Source organism: Pelodiscus sinensis, chromosome 24 (assembly GCF_049634645.1).
Source record: "Pelodiscus sinensis isolate JC-2024 chromosome 24, ASM4963464v1, whole genome shotgun sequence".
Lineage (NCBI taxonomy): Eukaryota > Metazoa > Chordata > Testudines > Trionychidae > Pelodiscus > Pelodiscus sinensis.
In genome coordinates, this window is record NC_134734.1 from 10866288 (window position 1) to 10889817 (window position 23530).

Genomic DNA, 23530 nt, shown 5'->3' on the forward strand with positions numbered 1-23530 from the left:
GGCCAATGGGTGGCGGAGGGGGCGGGTCCGGTGGAGGGGGTGGGTCCGGGCATGGGGCTGCGCAAACAGAGGCAGACGGGGCGCGGCGCTGCGGTGAGTGGGGCAGGCTCCGGGGGGCGCGTGGGGCTGGGCGGTTGCAGGGGATCCGTGCAGCCTGGGGGGAAGCAGAGCAGGAGGCTCGGGGGAGCAGGACCCGTGGGGCTGGAGGGTAGAGGGGCGGGGCTGGGTCTCTGGGGGGCAGTTCCGTGGGGCAGAGGGGCTGGGAGTCTTGTAGAACTGGGGTCTCGTAGCACTGGGGAGCTGTGTCTGTGGGGCTGGGGGCCCTGTAGGGTGGAGGGTTGAAGGCGGGGTTTGTGCGGGTTGGTAGCTAGGTAGGGTTGGATCTGTGGGGGCTGAGAGTGTTCGTGGGAGTTGGGGATTCCCATAGGGCTGGGTCATTGGGGGGGTTGGAGGTCTCAGAGGGCTGAGGATGTTGGGGGGATGAGTCCATGGGGGCTGTATGAATGGGTTCATGGTGGGCTGAGGGTGTACATAGGGGTCGCAGAGGGTCTGGGTCCCTTAGGGCTGGGGGGATTCATGGAGGCTGAGTGTCCCATAGGCTGTGGGTTGTAGGGCTGGTAAGGCACAGGAACTGGATCCTAGGGAACTGGGGATCATATCAGGCAGAGAGGCATGGGAGTGCAAAGGGATATGGGGAAATCTCTAGAGTGGGAGGATTTCATAGGAGCTGAGGAGGTTCCATGCTCTGAGCAGATGAGGAAAGCTATGGGGAGACGTGCTTGGGGATCCATTGGAAGATAAAGTAGCTGGGAAGGAAGGGTTAGCCTGGAGGGAGACCCTTGGGGGAGGGGCTGACATTCAAGGGGCCCTGTAGGGCAGAGAGCTTTGGGATATCTTTCAGGGGAATGGCTATGGAGGGTGTCTGTGAGATGGGGAGTGTCTGGGAAGCCAGGGGGTGGTCTGAGCATTTCTGTGGGGGATAGCTAGGGGTTCCCATGGGGCTGGGGGTCCTGCAAGGCAAATGAATTGGGGGGACTGGATCCAGGGTGGGCATCTGCAGGGGAGTGGATTTGGGGATATGTGGGAGGGGGCATATGTTCCCCCCCAAATTTTCCTGACCTGACATTAGGAATGGGGGTGGGGTTAAGGGTCACTAGGAGCTGCACGCTCTGCAGGGAGGTGGGTGATAAGTGGCTAGGTGGACAAGCTGGTGAGGTTGCATTGGTACTGTGGGGAGGTTTTGGGGGGCTCACAGGCAGGATGGGGTCTGAGCCCAGGAGGAGTGGATTCTTCTGGGTGGGGGGAGTCAGCGGCACTGTGCAGGGTGCCAGTGTGCCCCAACCCCCTCTCCCCCCAATTTCCGCATGTTGCCATACAATCAAATGCTCCATTCCAGGGCTGGTTGAATCTCAGCCAGCTGTGCCTGGATAGCTCCATGCTGTGCTTGGAGGAGGGGGGAGACAGGAGAGAAACCCCCCTCTGGCTGTGTTGTCTGGACCCTGTGGCATCAGCTGGGGCTGCTGAGTATGTGTGGGCCCCTTTCATAATGGCCCGAGTGGCTTATATAATTGGGGCTTGGAAAAAGGGCCAGCTTGTGAGTGGGACTGAGTCATTGTGTGATTTCCTCCCCCCACCCCCATGCTGCTCGGCTGAATGGCCTGAAGCCCCAGTTCCGGGAGACTGATGTGTTGCGGGAGGAGGAGCTGTTTGTGTGATGGGGTCCTGGGAGGGTTTGGGCCGTGACCCTTTTGTGTCCTTTTTCTCCTCTGTACTTGCTCTGCAGCTGTTGCCTTGTGTGCATGAGCTGGTTGGGTTAGTGACGCAGGACCACACAATGGCAGAGCTGAGCCAGGGCCCTGGGTGCCCTGGCTCCTAATCCCCTTCCTCTAATTTACCGGTCCCCACACCTCTTCCAGAGCTGGAGAGAGAACCCAGGAGTCCTGACTCCCAGTCTTTTGGGGTGACTCAGCTCTGGGGGGATCCAGAGCAGCAGGTCCCATATTCCTGGCTAAGATTGAACTTGCCTCTTACTGGTCCAGGAAAATGCCCCTTCTGTTTTTGGGACATTTCCAGCTTTGTACGGAAATAGCTGGGCCGATATTCTGCCCCCTGATCCCTCTTGGGCCCAAAAGGGAGGAGCCCCAAAAGCACAGCTGGGAGGCTGTGTGTGCTCCACAGATCTGCCTCGTACACATGGGGGGGAGGGGTGGCGACACAAGATGTACAGCCTAAAAAAGCCAGCTTAGCCGACGACGGGCTGGCAGCATACAGATTACAGCTGAGAACATCCGTGGCCCAGGCAGTCAAGAGGATCAAGGTTTCTTCCTGGGAGCTTCGCTGTTCGCCAGTCCGGAATTAAACGCCATTGGTTCTGTTCCTAAAAAAAGATATATCCTAAATTCCCAGTTTCACAAGGCTCAGGATGAAGGTAACCGCATCTCCTTCCCTCCCCCTTCCAGGAGGCCCCGATCACCTGGCGCTGGCCCAAGGGTTTACACAAAGCTGGTGAAATTCTGCTCCGCATTTGGGGACTCTGAATCTTGCATGTGTGCTGAGACTCCAGAGCAGTGGCTACCCTGCGCCCAATTTGAACGGGATGTCGGCTGTCCTCCAGGACCGTACGCAGCCCAGTGTCTTGTTAGTGCAAAAGGATGCCAGTTGCCAGCGAGCTTTCTGCATGTCATGGGTTGTTTTGGAAAGAGCGAGCATGCCAGGGTTACTGTAAATGTTGCAATCCCGCACTAGCCCAGGTGTGCTTCTCAGCCTGCCAGATTGTGAGAATAAAAAATACAGTAGGACAGAGGTTATTGCAGTGGCCAGGGTTTGTTGGCACAGGGGTGGGGGTGCGTAAGCAAGAGCAGGGGGTGTGGTGCCGTGTTTTGCCACGTGCAAACTCCTTGGACTGCTTCCCAGCTGTTCTCCGGTCCTGCTGAGCCTGGCCTGGATGGCTCGTCTGCCAGAGGTGAGTCACAGTTGCTGGACTGTGGTACGGGAGTGGGTTTTCGGGGTGGGGATGTCGGGAGAGAAGGGGTGATGCCAGGGGCACGTCTGCACTGCAGTTTGGGCTGTGCTAAGAGCAGCTGTACAGCGTGGATGGGTGAGAAATCTGCCTGCACATACTCCTCCCATGTCTGTCCACCCACAGCGGTGGATCCCTGGCTCTGGGAGGGGAGTGGAAGCTGGTGGGTTAGAGCTGTGGAGGCCTGGGAGCCAGGACTCCTGGGTTCTTGTCCCAGCTCTGGGAGAGGTGTGGGGAGTGGGGGATTGGGAGACAGAACTCCTGAGTTCTCTTCCCCAGCTCTGGGAGCAGTCAAGGAATAAATTAGTGTGGCAGGGAGCGAGTCCCTGGCACCAGACCAACCTGTGGTTAAGCTGAGAGAACATAATGTTCCCGGCCCGCTGCCTTGTTTGCCCTGTGGAAATAGACCTTGGCCGGGGCAGGAGGCTGGGCAGAGACAGATACTTTTATGCCTGCCCCACATCCTCCTCCCCCCCGCCTGCCCGGGACTGGCCAATGGCAGGCGTGCTGCTCTGGTGACACCGTGACGCCACAGCTCTTGGAAAGCCCCCAGGGGAGTCTGACGTGTTGTGTAAGGAGCTGCCAGGCAGGTACCTGGCTGGGAAATATTACATAAGGGCCCCTGTGAATGGAGCTGCTGCAGCCCTGTGCGGGTGACCTGGTTATGTCAGAAGTCGGGCCCAAAGGGGCTCTGATTACAGCTGACCTGGTGCAGGAGACACATTGTGGAGCTGGCTGCATGGCTCTGCCTCAGGCGGTGGGCCTAGTGGTTAGAGTGTAGGGGGAGAGCCAGGACTTCTGGGTTCATTCCCCAGTACTGAGAGGGGAGTGGGGTCTAGTGGTTGGAGCGAGGGGGGGGGGGGGGCTGTGAGCTGGGATTCCTGGCATCTTGCCCCAGCTTTGGGAGGGGAATGATGTGTAGTGGTTATAGCAGGAGAGCTAGGAACAAGGACTCCTGGGTTCTCTATCTTGCTTTGGGAGGAGAATGGGGGCCAGGACATATGGGTTCCCTCCCCATCTCTGGGAGAGGAGGAGCAAACCCTTCAGAGCATTTATTTCCTTCCGACTCTGTCATCCCCATGCCTCAGCCAGTTCTGTCTAATTAACCCCTGGCAGGAACGCTGTTTTTCCTCCCTGCGTTGGCTAGGTCAGGGGGGTCCACTGCTCTCCAGAGCCGTCATGAAAAGGCCCGCGGGGGCAGTGCAAAGTGGCTCTGGAGAGGAGTGGGCTGGCTCCAGGCAGCGGGACACAATGCGGCTGGCGGGAAGACGTGGTGGTGCTTGGTATGGTCCCGGTGCGGCTCCTCTCCTCACCTGCAAGCGCCTCTGGCTGCAACGGAGTGAAAAGAAGCATGAATCCAATGGAGACTGGATTTCGTGCTGGGGGCTGAGGTCGGCATCTGTGCCTCCCATCTAGGCACCATCCAACTCCGGAGAGGACCAGGCCTTCGGATCCTCAGCAAGCCTCAAAGTGCTCTGCAAGGGAAACTGAGGCAGGCACAGTTTCTTTGTGGTGCAGTGCAGAAACTGAGGCAGGAGGTGGTGGTGGAGCATCCTCCCCGTGTCGAGGCATTGGGACAGCCAGCCACTGTCCTGCAGAGTGTGCAATTAGGGAGTGGGTTGTGCAGAATCAGGACTAGCCTCCAAGCCCACTTCCCCGTGTCACTCTCTTGGGGCTGGAGTCTCATCTGTAAATCTCCATTGGTTCCCAGAGGTCCCAGGTCCGTGTAGTCAGTGTGTGCCTCAGTTTCCCTTATTATAAAATGGCAGTGATGCTCTGCCAGGGGAGGTTGTCAGGGTGAATGCATTAAACGCTGAGACATGCTCTGATACTATGAGAACTGTATAAGTGTTTGGCCCAGATTTGGCTCACTGAGCAGAGTTCTCGCAGCAACCCCATTTCTGACCCTGCTGGGGGGTTGGGTCTGCAGACTCTGTTCTGCAGGCTGTGGCTCTCAGTGCGGGAGCAGAGGGTGCCCAGCTAAGTACGTTTTCTTCCTTGTATATGCTAACAAAGCAAATATTTATCAGAAAGCCACTTCGGCTGCCTTATCAGCCATCGAGGGAAGAGTCAATATTTTCACCCCTCCTGCCTGCCTGCTTCTGGGCCTCCGTGCTCAGGCCGCATTTTTCCTGTGCTTCTTGTTGGGGAATCTCTTATTTACCAAAGAAAATAATATTTACCAATGCTTTGCGCCTGCTGCTGCTCACCACTGTTTCTTTCACACCTCCTGGTGCCATCTGTGTTAATGTGGTCTTGGCATTTTCCAACCCACTGGGATGTCCCGTTCTCCCTAGCCAGTGTTGGTAAATAGAGCTGGGCCACAGATACGTTGGGAAAGCAGGATTCAGCCACCAATTCCCACAACAGTGTCTGCCGACTCATTTGGTTGGTTGGTTGCATTGTCTTTGTCCAAAGTTAATTATTTTTGGTCAAGGTTCAGACTCCATAGAAAATACAAAAAACATGGTGGTAATTAAGAAATAAAAACAGATTGGGATCCATTCAAAAGTGTCTGGTGGTCTGGATTTGGCCTGTAGTCTGCCTATTGACTACACCACCCCCTTGATGTGCTTGGTGCTGTACAAACCCCGAACAAGGCCCTGTATGAGCAGCTAAGGCCTGGTAGATCCCAAAAGACCCCACTGTTGTGGGCAGTGTCTGACTCCACTTTACAACCCTTTCTCTTGATCCTTGTATTTCGGATCCTATCTTTTGCCTGAGTGTGCATCCTAAGTCTGCAGCTGGATTTTTACTGTTGTGGACCCAGTGCCAATGTTCCCTGTAAGCTGAGCACTTGGGTGGCCACTCTGGACAGATTCCAGTGCTTCCCCACTGATTAGCAGAGTGCCCACACCTGGTAGAGTGTGTTTCTTGTGGCAGTGCACATAAAAAAAATTATTCTGCACATGGATTGAAAAAATTGGAACATTCCCCAGCACCCCTGCAAACCTGGAGGAGTGGGGACATGTGGCCCTCAATTAAACATCCCTGGAATGTTTTGGTTTTTAAATTAGTTGTGGATCCAGGGTAGATTTTGAAGACAAGGATGAAATCAGGGCAAAATGGTTTGGAAAGGATCAAGATGAAATTTTTGGATTGAATTGTGGATCCTTCTTCTCTTCTCTCCTCCTCCCCCCCCCCCCCCCTCGATTTGTGAACATTTCCCAGATTTTGTTTTTTCCTCCCTTCATGGAATGGGGAGGAGGGGGAGACGGGGAATATTGTGGTAATTTAAAATTATCCTGGGCCAGTAAACCCCTGCCCTGTAGGACCTACCAACAAAACCCTGCAGCATCCTGCTTAGCTCTGGTTTCCTTTTTGATGCCCTGCCAGTAGCTGGCATGAGCTTTGTTGATGCTTTTGCTGGTTGATTATGCAAGCAAGCCTGGCTCTCATTGGCTGCCTGCTCAGCCAATGAGAGCCACCCCGGAACCTGGGGTGGCCACACCACAGTCCACGTGCAGGGATGTGGAACACGGTGCTGACATCAGCCAGGCGCCTGGCCAATGCCGAGGCTGCCCCGCGTTACACAATTGGGGGCAGCATCTCTGCTGGAGCCACCGGCGGCTCGTGGCATTTTGGGGGGCGCCTGGCAGGAGAGGACACACAGCTGGACCCCTTTTCAGCTAGAAGGAGCTTAGCTGGCGCCGGTGGGTTTTGTAGCATCAAAGCCCCGCTCGTGCCCTCAGAGGGGCAGAATCCCAAAGCCAAGCCGCTATTGGGGTGAGTGTGAAATGTCCCCTTCCCATTACTGCATTGCTATTACTCCCCCGATTTTGGTATGTTCTGCTGCAGGCGCACCCCTCTTCTCTTCCCTCCCCCTTCGCAGCCTTCCAGAGCTGCTTCCTCATCCCAGCGATCAGCTGAGGCTGCCACATGGGATTTGTTCCGCGAGTACAAAATGTTCTTGCCCAGGAACTGGTTATGCCGAGTGTTGCACTTTGCCAGGGCAAGGCATGCTCGGAGCCTGGTTCCCTTCCCTCGGCTTTTGGCACACCCCCGCGGAGCTGTCTGGTTGGTTTATTGTAGGGGGAAGTTTTGCAAGGCAGCCAAGGCTGGGAGCGGGAGGGTGGAAAGCTGGAAGCCAGGCAGATTGGCTGGTTTGCCCAGTGCGCCTGTCACAGATGTGTTGGTAAACAACTAAAGGCAGGATGCGGCCGTGTGTGTGTGTGTGTGTGTGTGTGTGTGTGTTGGGGGTGCGGGGGGAATCGGGTGATGTGAGTGACTTGCTTTGTTTTGGAGACTGGTCTCTAATATCTTCTTGCTGCCGGTAGATTTTTTTTTCCCCTTCTGGGGGGAACTATTTAAAACTTAGTCAGCAGTGCAAGAGGGGCTGTCTGACTTCCTCTTACCTTAGTTTAGCTGATAGGCAGGTGCTGAAATGTGCTTTCTGGCCACTGGGAGACGCCAGTGGGTTGCCTCCTCTCTGATCCCTCCCATTTGTTTTCAGGCTTTGTTGATGGATTTGTTTAAAATTTAAACGAATCCAGTTGAGTTATGGTGGTGCAAAGCCCAGTGCGGGGCTGTTTAGCTTGGCTCACATTTGATTTTAGGCAGCTACCCGGGGGAACACCATAAAAGTGTCTATGCCAGTTTCAAACTGTTTAAAATCTCTTCCCTTAAATGAAATTGGCATATGGTTCTGATCTAGACAGACACAGCCCCTCTGAGCATTTGTATTTGGGTTGCAGAAGCAGCCAGGTCAGAGCTTGCTTGCTTAGGAAAATGCCTTTCCCTGCTAAATGCGTGTGTGTGCGTAGCTGTTACGTTTTTTCCCTTGTGCTGTGGGTGTTTGCAGCTGGTGTGTATGTGTAAATAAATCTTTGCAAGTTGTAGGTTTAGGGTTTTTAGAAAAAATAGATTTTTTTTTCAGGGCCAACTCTTGAACTTTTATTTTTTCTATTATTGATTCAGAGCGAGGGCTCAAGCAACTCTCCCTTATTTAAAGGTGTTTTTTTTTAAACAACTTATTTTCGCTCACCCACAAGGCCATGTAGATGCACTTTTCCAGTTTCAAGCAGTTGAGGGGAAGCTTAAACTATTCAAGAACCAATCTGGGAGACTTAGTGACACAGCCTTATTCTGGAATAAGAGCACCTGGGTTTGATTTGAATTCACTCCTTTACTAGTGTTAATGAAATCTGGACCGTGTGCTCTAAATAGCTGCATGCAGATGTTCACCCAAGTTATTAAAGGGGTACATCTAAACCGAATTAGTGCTTCTGGGCTGATTTGTGCATAGGTGAGTGCTTGTTAAGTTGAATCTTCCCCAAGCTGGGTATGTAAACGGAGGCTCATAAAATCTAGGTGGACACCCCTTAAATATAAAGGCTCCCTTTCTTATAACTGCTGGGGACCCTCCTGGTCACAGGGGTCAACACCTATGCAAAGTTCTTGTTTGGTTCCATTAACTATGGGATTGGGTCCCTTGCTTTCTACCCCCAGATGTGGGTATCCATCCAGCTGTCCATCTGTAATTTCTAACGGTCTAAAAAAGCATTTAACCTCCCCTCCCATTTGTTGGTGTATCTATCTGTCAGGACCTGAGTGCTGAAATTTGAGTTTCTCTGGTAACTGCCTGTTTGCCCCCACGGCTGCCTCTTGTTGCTTGGGCAACGCAGTGCATGGCGCCCATGTCCTGACTGGTAGATAAAGGAGAGACGGTGACTGGAAATTGGCATGTATTTGCAGGCGTGTCCATTTGGCTTTTTCCCCCGGGCCCTGTGGCTGGGCAGATCTCGCGGCCCCGACATCGGCGAATCTGTGTAATTCTGCTGAGCAGGTCTTTGCTGACAATGTTTATAAAATCTTTGGCTCTGGCCCAGACTGACTTAGCTCCCCATCTCCTGGATGGATGCTAAATATAGCCGTGTGGTGAAGACTTACCCGGCTACTGTAAAGAGCCTCATGGTCCAAATAAGAGGCTGAGAGAAAACAACTGAGCTAAGAATAGGCTGGCTTTGGTGCCTGAAATAGACACACAGCAGAGATTTAGCTGCAATTAGCCAGGTGCTCAGTGGGCTGCAGTGGGCCCCATGTGGGTTTGGTGGGCTTGGGAGAATGGAGCTGATATGTGGGGTAGGGCTCGGAGCCTGGACCTCCAGGTTGAATCCTAGGATCGTGTTTGAATGCCACAGGGACTCTTGGGGGTGATGCCATGGGAAGGAGGCAATGGATTATGAGCCACGACTCCTGGGTTCTCTCCCTGACTCTGGGAGGCATGCTAATTGAGATGGAATGAAGGGAAGATTTTGATGCTAGTACCCACAGACCTCGGCCTGCCTCTCACCCTGGCAAACCCACTAATAAAAGATCTTGAACATTTTAAAGACACAGGAAAGAAGGGGGGGGACCCAGTGAGAGCATTAGAATTGTAGTATTAAAATAGACCTTTATTTGAGTCATAACCTTAGCTCCCCTTTCCATTAGCCACAGAGCTTTTTGGAGGATAAACCCCCTTATTTGACCTTATCAAAGACCAGCACCAAACACCTTTGGAGAGGGGGAGAAGTTAAGTGAGATGGGGTGGAGCTGGCACCGTGGCTGCTGGAGGGTCAGATCCTTTTTCCTAGGAGACATAGCAAGACACGTGCAGAAAATGCAGCTTCTGGCAATGACTCAACCTCACGGCTGGTCTGTCAGCCATGCTGAGACCCGGCGACCGCGTAGGGCTCTTTGGGACACCTCTTGGAGCCGCCTGTTGGTCCAGGGTTGGCAGCAATGTTGCAGCCTTAGTGCCAAAGCCAAATCTCTAGTAGAAAAAGGAGGCGAGAGAAGAAAAGAACCTGGCGGGCACAGGCATCCCAGGCAGTGAGGCAGCCGGGTCCCTCTGGGCTGGCTGGGCCATCTTTCAGGGTTAGGATGGAGGAGGTCTGGGATTGCAGGAGACTGTGGGGATCCCTCTTAGAATAAGGAATAAGGGATCTTTTGGAAAAGGCTTTATTTTCCGAAAGATCCCCATCTAGACTGGCGCTTTTTTCCGGCAAAGCTCCGAGCTGGAAAAAAGCAGCAGCCATGTTTATGCAAACGAAGCGGGGGGGATTTAAATCCCCGCTTCATTTGCAATTGCGATATGTCTAATTTGCATCCCTTTTACGGAAAAGGGACGCAGTGAAATAGTATTTTCACAGCCCTAGTGAAATAGTATTTTCTAATATCCAACGTAGACCTCCGGCACTGCAACTTGAGACCATTGCTCCTCCTTCTGTCATCTGTCACCATTGAGAACATCCTCTTTGGAACCCCCCTTGAGAGCCCCTCATTCTTCTCTTGTGCAGACTAAATAAATCCAGATCCCTTAGCCTCTCCTCTTTACTCAGGTCACCCAAACCCCTACTAACTTTTGTTGCCCTCTGCTGGACTCTCTCCAGTGGGTCCACATCCTTTCTGTAACTGGGGGGGGGGGGGGGCAGAACTGGACACAGTACTCCAGATGTAGCCTCCCCAGTGCCGAATAAAGGGGAATAATCACTTCTCTAGATCTGCTGACACATGTTCCTCCTCCATGCACCCTAATATGTATTCCATTAGCCTTCTTGGCTACAAGGGCACACTGTTGACTCATATCCAGCTTCTCATCCACTGTAACCCCCAGGTCCTTTTCTACCAAACTGCTACTTAGCCAATCGGTCCCAGCCTGTAACAATGCTTGGGCTTCTTCCATCTCAAGTGCAGGACTCTACACTTGTCCTTGTTGAACCTCATCGGATTTATTTTGGCCTAATCCTCCAGTCACTCTGGACCCTATCCCTACCCCTCCAGAATGTGTACCAGACTTTGAGCTGTTGCTCACTACCTGTTGAGCCCAACAATCTAGCTGGCTTTCTAACCCCCATTTATCCATACTTCCTTAACTTGCTGGCAAGAATACTCTGGGAGACTGTATCAAAAGCTTTGCTAAAGTCAAGGTACATCGCATCCACTGCCTGCTTGCACCTTTTCCATGCACGCTAGTTGTGGCCACGTCTTATAAGCTTTCATTTTTCACTTTAGAGTAAATTTATAGGCCCAGTTGTCATAAGAGAGGGGAGTGGCATCTAATGGTTAGAGCAGGGGAATGGGAGCTAGGACTTCTGGCTTCACTCCCCAGCTGTGGGCAGCAACTGTCTCTTAGTAGTGTGTGTTTGTTGTGTAATAAGCCCTCCTACTTGTGCCACAGTGTTTGATGGAGAGTAGCTTTGCATCCACCACCCTGTGTGTGAATGCTGGGGCTGGCTGGGCTCAGGGCATGGGGGGAGTTTAGGAGCCATGGCCCAGTGCTGGTGGCAGGCGTGAGTGTAGCTGGGGGTGGGAGGGGAGCCCTGGCCTGGGATGCGCTAGCTGGCTGGGCAGCTCTCCTGCCACCGGGGTGGGCCGGGCAGTGGCCTTTCCCAGCCCCCTGCCATGGGGAAGAGGTGGCCTGACAGGCGCTGCTTGGAGGGAGCCAGTTCAGGGCCAGAAGTGCCCAAAGAGGGGTTTTCCAGTGCAGCAGGGCCCCCACCCCAGTCTAAACTGCCTGTGTGTCTCTGCTCTTGCAGGTACAGCCTACGATTTCTCTGCTCAGGTCTGTCTCCCACCCCAGCCGCCGAACACCCCCACGCACCCCTGTTCCTGAGGGCCGGGTGATGTCCCCGGTTCTCCCCCGATCATGAGCACCACCTGTGAGCAGAGGCAGGTATCCTTTGAGGGCAGCAGCGGGGGCAATGTTGGTGGGGCTGGCTCAGGAGCCCCCCGGCGCACCCGAGTCCCGCGAGGGGCCGAGCCCCAGGGCCAGGCCAACGACGACATGGACGCCAATAGCAACGGTTCCAGTGGCAACGAGTCGCAAAGCCACGATTCCCTGCGCAGCGACCACAGCAGCAGTGGGAACGGCAAGGACTCAGCGCTGCTGGAGACAACCGAGAGCAGCAAAAGGTATGGGGGGGTGGCTAGTGGGCCGCGGGGGCATGGGCTGGCTCCTGGCTTATGGGCCCTGGTCTCTGGGTGTGGAGGAGTGTGGGCTGGGTCTGTGCTGGACTTGCCATGTTTGTGGACCCTGGTGTCCAGGAGCCGGGCCTGGTGGGGCAGGACATGCTGGCAAAGGGCAGGGGATGGAATTCATGCCCCTTCCCTGGCTGTCCCACCCTGGGAAGAGGAGGCATTAGGTGACCCAGCCTCTGGGATGCCCCGGTGATGAGTGTTACAGGCTCTGCAGCTTTAGAGAGAAATGTAAGTGTGTGTGTGTGGGGGGGGGGGCAGCTCCTCTCCGCCTGTTCATGCCTGGGGGTGGGGACTGCCTGTGCTGGTGCCTCCTGCTGGGAGCTTAGAGTGGGCACCCTGATGTGCCAGCTCCGTCTCTCTCTCCCCACAGCACCAACTCCCAGAGCCTGTCGCCCCCCAGCAGTTCCATCGCCTACAGCCTGCTGAGCACCAGCTCCGAGCAGGACAACCCCTCCACCAGCGGCTGCAGGTAGGCTGGGGGGCGCAAAGCCCTGGCGGGATCCATCCCTCACATGCATCACGTTGTGCAGCACGTGGCTCCTTTCGCCTCTGGGGAAGCCAGACTGTGCAGAATCACACAGGAGTAAAGAGGGCAGTGGGGGCTAGTGGTTAGAGTAAGGGAGCTGGAAACCAGGACTCCTGGGATCTCTTCCCCAGCTCTGGGAGCAGAATGGGGGCTGGTGGTTACAGCAGGGGAATCTGTGAGCCAGGACTCCTGGGTTCTCTTCCTGTGTTTGCCACCGACTTCCAACATGCCCCAGGGAAAGTCCTTTCCTCTCCCTGGCATCCACAGTGCGGGGCTGCCCTCCAGCAGCAGGGGGAGCGTGTCTTGGCACTGTCCCGTGTCCCTCATGGCGTGAGGGGTGGGGCACTGTCTCCCGTGGCTCACTGGCCTTTCCTTGCCTGGCCCTTGCAGCAGTGAGCAGTCGGCGCGAGTGAAGACCCAGAAGGAGCTGATGAAAGCGCTGAAGGAGATGAAGATCCGGCTGCCCTCGGAAAAGCGCGGCAAGGGTCAGTCGGGCACCCTGGCCACCCTGCAGTATGCGCTGTCCTGTGTCAAGCAGGTCCAAGGTACGAGGTGCTGGGCTGGTGCGGGGGAGCTGTGCCCTGTTCGGGCAGGTTGGGGCGCTGGGTTGGTGCGGGGGACCTAGGGCTGGTGCAGGCAGGCCAGGGCAGCTAGGGGGCAGCGGGGTGAGAGCCCAGAGGCAGCCTGGTTGCTGTCTGTGGTACCCTGGAGGCTGCGGGGCAGTGCCAGGCAGTGCTACCAGCCGCAGCGCTGACGGGCTCTCTGCTCTGCCCGCAGCCAGCCACGACTACTACCAGCAATGGACCATTGATGAGGGCCAGCCCTGCGCCCTGGACGTCTCCAGCTACACCATCGAGGAGCTGGAGAGCATCACCTCCGAGTACACCCTCAAGAATCCAGTGAGTGCCCCTGCCCACTCCCGCATGGTGCCCCAACTCCCGGGACCGCTGCCTCCCCAGGCCTCCCTGCCAGCCCTTATGAACCCGTGAGATGCCCCCATCCAGGCCACCTTGCCTCTATCCCCTGCGAGTCCTGTGCCCCCCCCCCACCTGCGCCCAGCCCTCCCCAGAGTGTGACCCCCAGGTACCCCAATGCCATCTCCCAACTCACCTCCCTCTCTCTCCCTGCCCCCATCCCCGCAGGACACCTTTGCCGTGGCTGTCTCCTTCGTCACCGGCAAGATCCTCTACATCTCCGACCAGGCTGCCTTCATCCTGCGCTGCAAGAGGGACGTCTTCAAGGGAGCCACCTTCGCCGAGTTCCTGGCCCCCCAGGATGTCAGCATTTTCTATGGCTCCACCGCCCCCTACCACCTGCCCTCCTGGAGTGCCTGCACTTCTGCCAGTGAGTGCCCCCCATCGCTGGGAGAGGGAGGGGCCAGGCAAGCCTGCCTCATGGGCTCTGGGGGGGGCTGGGGTCTTAGATGCCCATCTGGGTGGGGAGGGGGGCATCGTGGCTAGACAAGGGCTGGGAGCCAGGACTCCTGCATCTTTACCCAGCTCCAGGAGGGTAGTGGGGTCTAGTGGTTAGAGGGTGCTGGGAAGGCAGGATCCCTGGGTGCTATTTAGGGAGGAGAGCAGGGTCTAGTAGTTAGTGTGGAGAGGGGCTGGGAACCAGGACTCCTAGGTTGTCTCCCTGGTGCTGTGAGGGGCACAGGGCTTTTCCAGCCCCCGCTGACCCTCCACCCCTCGGTCTGTGTCCCCAGCTGCAGCTGCTGTGGATTACACCCAAGAGAAATCAGTCTTCTGCCGGATCAGGTGAGTTCTCCCCAGGACAGGTGGGGTGTCATGGGGTGGGGGCAGCCCTAGAGGGTAGGCAGCTGCCCGATGCCCCCCCCTTCCATCCAGCAGACTCGCGAGGCTGTGGGAGCGGGCGAGCAGCTGAGCCTGCGTGGGCGACGCCTTAGCCCAGCCCCTTGCCTCACTCCCGGCCCTTGTGGCTGTCTGCCTCATGCCCCTTAGCCCAGCCTTTCCACTGCTGCCTTCTCGCCCCTGCCGGCCCTGGAGCCAGGCGCTTGGGGGCAGATTTGCTCCTGGCCCAGCCCTCTCTCCATCTGGGCAAACCAAGCTGACCCCGTGTGTGTGTCCTCGCTCCCTTGGCTTTCCTTGGGTACCACCTGAATGGGCAGGGCACCCCGTGTTCCTGGCAGCCCCTGCGAGCCAGGGAGCTGTCAGGTCTGGGACTGGGAAGGGGACTCCATGCCCTGGGTTCCCAGCTGTGCCCAGGATGGGGGGATCTGGGGCTTGTTGGGGGGCCAGGGTATAGGGGGCCCTGCGATTTTTGTTGCTGGTCGGTCCTGGTCTCCTCTGGCCTCTGGTCTTATTGCAGGCGTTTGTTTCTCAGTGGAGGCCGCACCCGTGGGCGGGAGCTGTGTTACTCCCCCTTCCGGCTCACACCCTACCTGGCCAAGGTGCGCCCCTCGGACAGCTCCGACGGCCAGCCCTGCTGCCTGCTCATTGCGGAGCGCATCCACTCGGGTTACGAAGGTGAGCCCAGGGACGGGGAGCAGGGGGGATCCCTCCAGAGGCTCCTCCTCATCCAGGGCAGTTGGGGGGAGGGGGCTTTGCCCCATGGGGTCGGGAGGCTGCCCCCAGCCTGGCCTTGTGGAGGCAATTGGGTCCCAAACCTCAGCCTGTATCTCCCCTACCAGCTCCCCGGATCCCACCTGATAAACGGATCTTCACCACCCGGCACACGCCCAGCTGCCTGTTCCAGGATGTGGATGAGAGGTGAGGAGGCTGGCCGAGCCTGGGGGAGGGGGCAGACATCCTCTGTCCATCTCGGCTGCCACCCATGCCGGATGCAGCAGCCAGTGAGGCTTGAAGGGTCCCTAGCGGGCCGGTACTGCCCCCAGTCGACTGTAGCCAGGCTGCAGGACCTGTCGAGGCTGGGGGCTGGCGGAACCCACTCGGGGATAGCCGCTCACTGAGCCTATCTGTTTTTCCCCAGGGCGGCCCCCTTGCTGGGTTACCTCCCCCAGGATCTGATTGGGACGCCCGTCCTCTTCTACCTGCACCCGGAGGACAGGCCACTCATGCTGGCCATCCACAAGAAAAGTGAGTGCGGGAGGGCCCAGGAGGATAGAGAGGGAAGAACCAAAGGATTGTTCTCTTTTGCAGCTCTCGCTTCAGACCCTGACTCTAAACCACTCCCCTGCTTCAGGGCTTTGGCCGGGCACCTGCCAACGTGATCGGGGCTTTTTCCCCACCTTTCTCTGAAACACCAGAGCTTGGCTCCAGGGTGGCTGGCACAGAACTCCTCTCCCGAGCCTTCTGGGGGGCAGGGCTAGCTCACTTCCTTGGGGGCCAAAGGGTCACCAAGTGTGGGGCTGGAAGGAATTGTCCCTCCCTGATCAGCCCGGCTTTGGGGCAGTTGTCACCAGTTGGAGTAATTTGGCTCTGTCTTGCCTAATCGGTTCCCTGCATTGGAGGGAGCCACAGGCAGCAGGAGCTGGGAGCCAGGGCTCCTGGGTTCTCGTTCTGTCTGGGAGGGGAGTAAGGGCTGGTGGGTTAGAGCTGGTTGGAGGGGAGTGGGAACGGAGCCAGGACTCCTGGGTTCTCTCCCTAGCTCTGGGAGGGGCGGTGTGGGGGGTGTCTCCGACACTGACCCTTCCCCCACTTTTGCCCCTCAGTTCTCCAGTACGGCGGGCAGCCCTTCGACCACTCCCCCCTCCGCTTCTGCACCCGAAATGGCGAGTACGTCACTATTGACACCAGCTGGTCCAGCTTTGTCAATCCCTGGAGCCGCAAGGTCTCCTTCATCATGGGGCGCCACAAAGTCCGCACGTGAGTCCGGGGCCCTGGGCGGGTGGCGTCGCCTCTGAGGACCCAGGCTCCCCCAATAGCCGGGGATGGCCCTGCCTTTCCCTGACGCTTTTCTCCCCACTCTGCACAGGGGCCCTCTCAACGAAGACGTCTTCACAGCCCCCAAGGCGCTGAAGATGCGGCCGCTGGAGCCAGACGTCCAGGAACTCTCAGAGCAGATCCATCGGCTGCTGCTCCAGGTGGGGCCAGCTCCCTTCTTAGCCTGTCTTTCCCTCCCCCCTTCCCCCGTCTACTTCCAGAGACCACCCCCCTCCCGCTCCAGGCCCTAACCCCTCTTCTGCTTCCTTTCCTCTGGCAGCCTGTGCACAGTAATGGCTCCGTGGGGCTCTGCAGCATAGGCAGCAATGCCTCCCATGAACAGTTCCGGAGCGCCGCCTCCTCCAGCGACAGCAACGGCCTCCCCACCGAGGAGACACAGGCCCAGCGGCCGGTACGAGCAGCCTCTGGCTCGGGGAGGGAAGGAGGGTCTAGTGGTTAGAGCCAGGGGCCTGGGAGCCAGGACTCCTGGGTTCTCTCCCCAGCTCCAGGAGAAGAATGGGGGCTAGTGGTTAGAGCAGAGGGTGGGGGAGACTGGGAGTAGGGGACCGCTTTCCACTACCCTAACCCTCCCTTCCTGTCCTCAGATGACCTTCCAGCAGTTCTGCAAAGATGTGCACATGGTGAAGAGCCAGGGCCAGCAGGTGTTCATTGAGTCCCGCGTCAAGCCACCGGCTGGCAAACCCCCCTGTGCAGGTGAGAGCCTGGGGTCCCTATGGCTGCCAGGTGGGAGTTGGGTTTGCCCCAGTCCTGTTGACTTCCCAGGACTCAGGGGCCCCTGTGTGTGTGGGGGGGGGGTGAAGATGATGAGCAGCTCCTGCTAACCCGGGATCCCCCTCCTCGTAGGCCTGGAGACGCTCAGGGCTGGCGGTGGACCAGGCAGGAGGGCCCTGTGTGAGGCTGAGCAAGGCCCGGGCCAAGTGGCAGCCTCGGAGGAATCTCTCCGGAAGGAGCCGTCCAATTACTCCTACCAGCAAATCAACTGTTTGGACGGCATCATCAGGTGAGGATGAGCTAGGAGCCTGGTCTCAGAGCTGCTCCCACCCTGGGGATGCAGCCAGCTCTGGGGCGGGGCAGCTGGTTACACAGGGATCCTCGCCTGGGGCTGAGATGCAGCCACTTCTCAGGCAGTGTAGCAGGTTATTCAGGGATCTCTTACCTGGTTCCCAGATGCAGCCACTTCTGGGATGGGGTGGCTGGCTGTATGAGGATCCGTCATCCAGCACTGAGATGCAGCCGCCTGTGGGGTGGGGTGGCTGGTTATGTAAGCATCCCTTGTCCCCACTAACCCCAGCACTCACGCCCTTTTAGGTATTTGCAAAGCTGCAACATCCCCAGCCGGGTGAAGCGGAAATGTGGCTCCTCCTCCTACACTGGCTCCTCCCACTCCGACGATGACAAACAGAAAGCCAGCAAGGAAGTGGCCAGCTCGGCACGAGGTACAGTCCTGTCCATCCTGGTACCTGTTCTCCCCCCCCCCCCCCCCCACCCTGCTTGGCCCTGTTCCCCACCCCTCCCACCCTGCTCTCCTCCCCGGCCCACCTGCTGCCCTGCCTCTCCCTCTGGATATTACCCTGTTGCTGCTGACAGTTTGGGGGGGAGGGGTGTCATGGAGCAAGCCTGGGGTAGCTGATGCTTTCGACCTGTTTGGAAACAGCCTGAGTTTCCTGCCGGGCCAGAGAAGGCGAAATTTGGAGACGCGTTTCGAGGCTGTCGATGTCCCTCCCTTCGATCGACTCGAAACGCTTCCGTCCTGTCTTGGGTGTAACGCCGGGGCGGGTGGGAAAACCCATCCACGCGGGACACCGCCCAATTGTTTGGTGCTGTGGCCATGTTTTCCCGATGGGAAAACCCCTTTAGGGCAGGTTTTCTCTGCCCTTGTTCCTTTAGGAAGCCTGACACCCGTCCATCTGTCCTCTGCGCAGGGCCCCCCACCTCCCTCATTAACCCCTCGTTGTCTCTTTGAACAGATGTGGAGGAAACGCTGCCGAGCCGGTCCAAGAGGGAGGAGGAGCCTGGGCCAGCGGCCGCCGCGGTGGTGGGCCCACCGCTGGCCCCGCTGGCCTTGCCCAGCAAGGCGGAGAGTGTGGTTTCCGTCACCAGTCAGTGTAGTTTCAGCAGTACCATCGTCCACGTGGGAGATAAGAAACCCCCGGAATCGGGTACTGGAGGGGAAGTGCCAGTGGATCCGGGGCAGGGCTGGCGGGAGGGGGCCGCTTTGACCCCTCGTAGCGGTGGGGCGCGCACGCGCCCCATCACTGGGTGACTCTAGCTACATGCTGGCCGGTTGCATCTGCCGCCGGCCCCCTTCTCCGGCCAGCGGCGGAGAGCCGCCCGGCCTCTCCCTGCAGCCCCTTCTCCGCCGCGTCTCAGTAGCAGTGTAATATTCAGGGGGGCTGGTCTCACCGGCAGCGTCTGCTCCTTCCCCACACCCCATAACCTCTTCCTTCCAAGGCGACATGCTGGCACCGCACTGGGGGTGGGTGGCGGGCTGGGGTTTCTCCCACTCTGCTGTGTATTCACTTTGCCTCCCCCCCCCGTGCCTGCTGTCAGGACCCCCCTCACGGGTGACTCCGGAGTGCAGCCGAGAGCACTGGATTCGTGGCTTCCCCAAATGGCTTTTCATTTTTTGTTTGCCTCCATCTGACGCCTTTATTTTTCCCCCCCGCTTCCTTCCTTGAGGTCGGCTGAGTTGCTGGCGAAGCTCCCACTGGGGGACGGGCAGGTGAAAGGGGAGTGAGGTCTAGTGGTCAGAGCGGGGGCAAGGGGAGCTGGGAACTAGAATGCCTGGGTTCTCTTGCCGGATCTGGGAGGGGAGTGGGAGCTGGTGGTTAGAGTTTGGGGGCGGGGGGCTGGGAGCTAGGACTCTCTCCAGCTCTGCTGCTCACTCACTGCTTAACCCTGGCCGGCTGCCCCTCCTGGCTGACCCCGCTTCCCCCCTTGGTCTCTCTCCAGACATTGTGATGATGGAGGAGGGCCCTGGCCCCACGCCCCCAGCTCTCCTGCCCAGCGCACCACCTGACCGGGAGCAGTACCGCCGGGTGGGGCTCACCAAAGAGGTGCTCTCCACGCACACCCAGCAGGAAGAACAGGTCTTCCTCAGCCGCTTTAAGGACCTAAGCCGGCTGCATGTCTTCGACGCGCCAGCCGGGCGCAGCCAGCACGAGGGACGGGGCGCCGAGCCAGGTGCGCCTTGTAATTCAGGAGGAGTCTGGGGGCACTCTTGAGAGGGTCAGTTCAGGGCAAATTGCTCAGACAGGGCTACTTACAGCTCAAGACTCCACTGTAAGGCACCAAACCAGCCCCAAAGATCCTTTCTGTTTGCCATGCTGGCTAGCAAGAAGTTCCACAAGCAATTCCCTTCAAGACCCTCCCATTCTCCTGTGCCCCAAGCAGCACCACTCCGTGCACAGACGCGAGGCCATGGAAACCGCCCGCACCACATCCGCGCAGGGGCTCCCGATCCCAAAGGACCAGCCGCGGTCCCAGGTCAATTCGTGCCTTGGCTCTTATGCAAAAGAGCGCGCTGGGCCAGTCCTTCAGAATCGCACACCCGCCCGGACGTTCATAGAACTCTCTAGGGAGAGTTGCAAGTTTTTCAAGGAGTCGAAGTGCACACGCCGGTTGCACAGTCCTGGGTGCAGCCGTGCAGCAGGGATGGACCAGGCTGCTGGCTTAAATCAAGGGTGGACAGCTGCTCTTGGGATGGGTCTTGCCGTCCTTTGATGCTTCAGTTTGTAGCAAAGAGCCTCCAGCGGAGACGCCGAGGGGATGGGCTTCCAGGGCCCTTTCTGTCTCCTCGGCTGGGTGGGACTCCCGATCTGGCTGTGGACAAGTGCATTCCGAGGGGGGGTCTGAAGCGCGTGGGCAAGCGCCCTGTCCGCAACGGGCCCCGTTCTGTCTAGAAGGGTTGCGGGAAGGTCCATTCGGTGTAGCTGGTGCCTCTCGGGCTCCATTAGCTGTCGAATGTTTCTTGATAGCCCCGTTGGCTGGGAATGGCTGCTCTGCCTAGGCTGGGGAGCTGCTCGGGGCTTACTCCAGGGGCTGATGTTCTGATCTTCAAGTACAGAAACACCATGCGGGCTGGGCACACACTGAACCTCAGGTGGGATTTATGGCAGAGAGAACAGAGGCTGCACCTGTCAAGATGTATCAAAATCTGATTGTGTCCGCTGGGGGGGGGGGTGGCTCATCCCCGGCCCCCTTCGCTAACCACTCCCCCCTCTTCTCCTGGCAGGGCACCATGGGCCGCGGCGGGGCGCCGGCCGGCGCGGCAAGGCCAAGCGCGTCAAGCAGCACAAGGCATCTGACAGCACTGGCTCCCCGCCTCACCCCAGCCCTGCCACCGCCGCCTGGCCCCCCTCAGGCACTGCCCAGGCCAGCCTGCCTGCTCTTCCCTTCCCCACTGTGGTGCCCACCTACCCACTGTCCGTCTTCCCGCCCAGCCAGCCCCCCACCGAGCCCGCCCCCCACTTCCCTGCCCCCGTGGTGGCTCTCATGCTCCCCAACTACCTCCTGCCTCCACCTTACTTCCCTACCCCAGCCTCCTTCGGGGAGCCCGCCTGCCCCTTCGGCGCCTGCCCACCGGGCCCCCCTGAGGCCTCGCGCTCCACCACACCCAGCCAGCCCGAGCGGGCCGACTCGCCCCTCTTCAACTCCCGCTGCAGCTCCCCGCTCCAGCTCAACCTGCTGCAGATGGAGGAGGCGCCCAAAGCGGCGGAGCGGCAGGAGGTGCCTGGTGGGCCGGCCGGGCAAGGAGGAGGCGGGGCCAGGGGGACACCTGGAGCAGGTGAACTCCGGTCGCAGAAGGAGACATGCCTGGTAAGGCTCTGCCTGCTCGGAGGGGAGTGGGGGCCAGTGGTTAGAGTAGGGGGGGCTAGCGCCAGGACTCCTGGGTTCTCTCCCCAGCTGTGCATTTAGGTAGGGCCCCCCCAATGCCTTGCGTGAATGGCAGGAGATACGTGTGCAGCCCCCTGGCTCATCCCTGATCGCCCCTGTCCTGGCAGGCGGAAGGCCAGGACTCCTCCAACAATGACGCCCTGTCCAGCTCCAGTGACCTGCTGGACCTGCTGCTGCAGGAGGACTCGCGCTCCGGCACTGGCTCGGCCGCCTCAGGCAGCGGCTCCATGGGCTCGGGCTCCAACGGGGGCAGCACCTCTGCTAGCGGCACTGGTGAGTGACTTGGGGCTGGGCGGGGTGGGGCTGGGCTTATGAGGGGCTGGGAGCCAGGACTCTGGTGCTGATTTGTCTCCCATCCCTTCCCCCCCCGGCCTGCGCAGCCAGCAGCAAAAGCAGCCACACCAGCAAGTACTTTGGCAGCGTGGACTCGCCGGAGCCGGAGCTGGCGGGGAAGCAGGCGGGCAGCGTGGGTGCCGGCGAGCAGTTTATCAGATACGTGCTGCAGGACCCCATCTGGCTGCTCATGGCCAACAGTGATGAGAAGGTCATGCTGACCTACCAGCTGCCCTCCCGGTGAGAGCCACGTACGGATGGGGGTGGGGAGCAGGGCTCCTCCCCCCCTCCCCCAAACCTGAGCCTTGCAGGGCACAGTCTGGAGGCCCTGGTTTGAGCTTGTGTCCAGCTGGTGAGGGGGGAAAGGGAGGTCAGGCAGCTGACATGGGGGCCTGCACCCCTGGGGAGCAGATGGTCTGAGGATGGGGAGAGCAGAGCTGGGGGCAGATGTGGGTCAGGGTGAGGGGGGAGTACAGCTGGGGGACAGAAGTGGGATAGGGTGATCAGGGCAGGTGCCAAATGGTGGAGGAGCAGCAGCGGGGGCTGGCAACTGGGCAGCAGAGCTGGGGGGGCGGATGTGGGGTGGGCTGCACTGTTCCCTGTAAGCTGGGTGCTTGTGCAGCCTCTTAGGAGGGATTCCAATGTCACCCAGCTGATTAGCAGAGTGCCTACAGCTTGTGTTTTTGTTTCTCTTGTTGGTGCACATTTCCCCCATCCTCAGTGCACATAGAAAAACTTATTCCACACATGAATGGAAAAAAATCTGCTCATGGATGGATAAGATTAGAGGGAACATTGATGGGCTGCAGGGCAGAGATCGGGCAGCAGAGCAGGGGGACGGATGTGGGGCAAGTGGGGGGATGGCTCAGCCCAGCTTCCTTGACACGGCTCTGTGCCCCACAGCCCCATGGCCGCCGTGCTCCAGGAGGATCGGGAGAAGCTGAAGCAGATGCAGAAGCAGCAGCCGCGCTTCACGGAGGAGCAGAAGAGGGAGTTGGCCGAGGTGCACCCGTGGATGAAAAAGGGGCTGCTGCCCAAAGCCATCAACATCAGGGTGAGCAGTGGGCAGGGCCCAGGGCTGGGATCTGGCCAGCTCCTTGTGTACTGTGTGCAGGGGTTCCCAGGGCTCCACTTACCTGCCTCCCTCCCTTTTCCCCCCTCAAGGCCTGCGTGGACTGCGGCAGTAACCCAGCCTCCCGTGTGGCACCACTCTACGATGTGGAGCTGCCCGACATGGACCTGAGCACCATGCTGGAGCCCATGGAGGAGGGCAGTGGCGCCCCCCCGTGCCCGGACATGGCCATGGAGGAGGAGGAGGCTGAGCAGCCGGCCCAGCCCGAAGGGGGCACTGAGAACACTGGCTAAACTAAACCCCTGCCAGCCTTGTCATGGACTCCTCAGGCAGCATCACCATGCTGGATGGACCAGAAGTGCCGGCCCGGCTTTGGCCCTGGGTCAGCCGAGTCGGGCCCTGCCCTGCCATGGGCACCCCGGGAGGCCAGGCCAGGCCCCCCCTGCGCGGGGCGGAGTATTTATTTTTGGAAGGTATTTTTTGTACAAAATGGCGCGCGGGACAATAAACCGCGACTGTCTGACCCCAGCGAGTGGTAACATCCTAGCGAGCTCCGGGATGTTCTCATGGAGCCAGGTCCTCTCACTGCTGGGATTGCCCTGGCCTACTGCCCATGGAGGGACCGTGCCCCCAACCCCAGTCTCTGCCTTAACCACCAGCCCCCATGCACCTTCTAGTGCCAGAGAGAACCCAGGAGTCCTGGCTCCCAGCCCCTCCCTCCACCATTCACACCCTGCTCCTCTCAATCCCTGATTCTCCTGCTGCAACTGCCCCTGCCTGGTGTCCTGGCCTGAGGTCCGCCTGGGCCTAGGCGCTGGAGCATGTCTCATTCCCCACCTGCGGCTCTTCTGTTTGCACGA

General features: G+C 58.6%; 1 protein-coding gene across 5 annotated transcripts; it reads left to right on the forward strand.

The window, feature by feature from the left end:
- PER1 (period circadian regulator 1) lies at positions 1 to 23005 on the forward strand. 5 transcript variants are annotated; one of them, XM_075908360.1, is made up of 24 exons: positions 72 to 93; positions 2460 to 2962; positions 11539 to 11914; positions 12351 to 12449; positions 12897 to 13051; positions 13284 to 13405; positions 13649 to 13850; positions 14212 to 14263; positions 14850 to 14992; positions 15157 to 15235; positions 15456 to 15562; positions 16138 to 16291; positions 16401 to 16509; positions 16629 to 16760; positions 16954 to 17062; positions 17213 to 17369; positions 17678 to 17805; positions 18337 to 18528; positions 19322 to 19552; positions 20604 to 21187; positions 21373 to 21538; positions 21646 to 21838; positions 22502 to 22652; positions 22763 to 23005. In XM_075908360.1, the coding sequence occupies exons 3-24, from the start codon at positions 11649 to 11651 to the stop codon at positions 22961 to 22963; spliced, it is 3732 nt and encodes a 1243-aa protein (XP_075764475.1). In that variant the 5' UTR covers positions 72 to 93; positions 2460 to 2962; positions 11539 to 11648; the 3' UTR covers positions 22964 to 23005. The 5 variants fall into 5 exon arrangements, with proteins under 5 accessions (XP_075764478.1, XP_075764479.1, XP_075764475.1 ...); XM_075908363.1 differs by lacking the exon at positions 2460 to 2962 and having other exon boundaries at positions 1 to 93; XM_075908364.1 differs by lacking the exon at positions 18337 to 18528 and having other exon boundaries at positions 71 to 93.
- Positions 23006 to 23530: the final 525 nt, after the last annotated feature.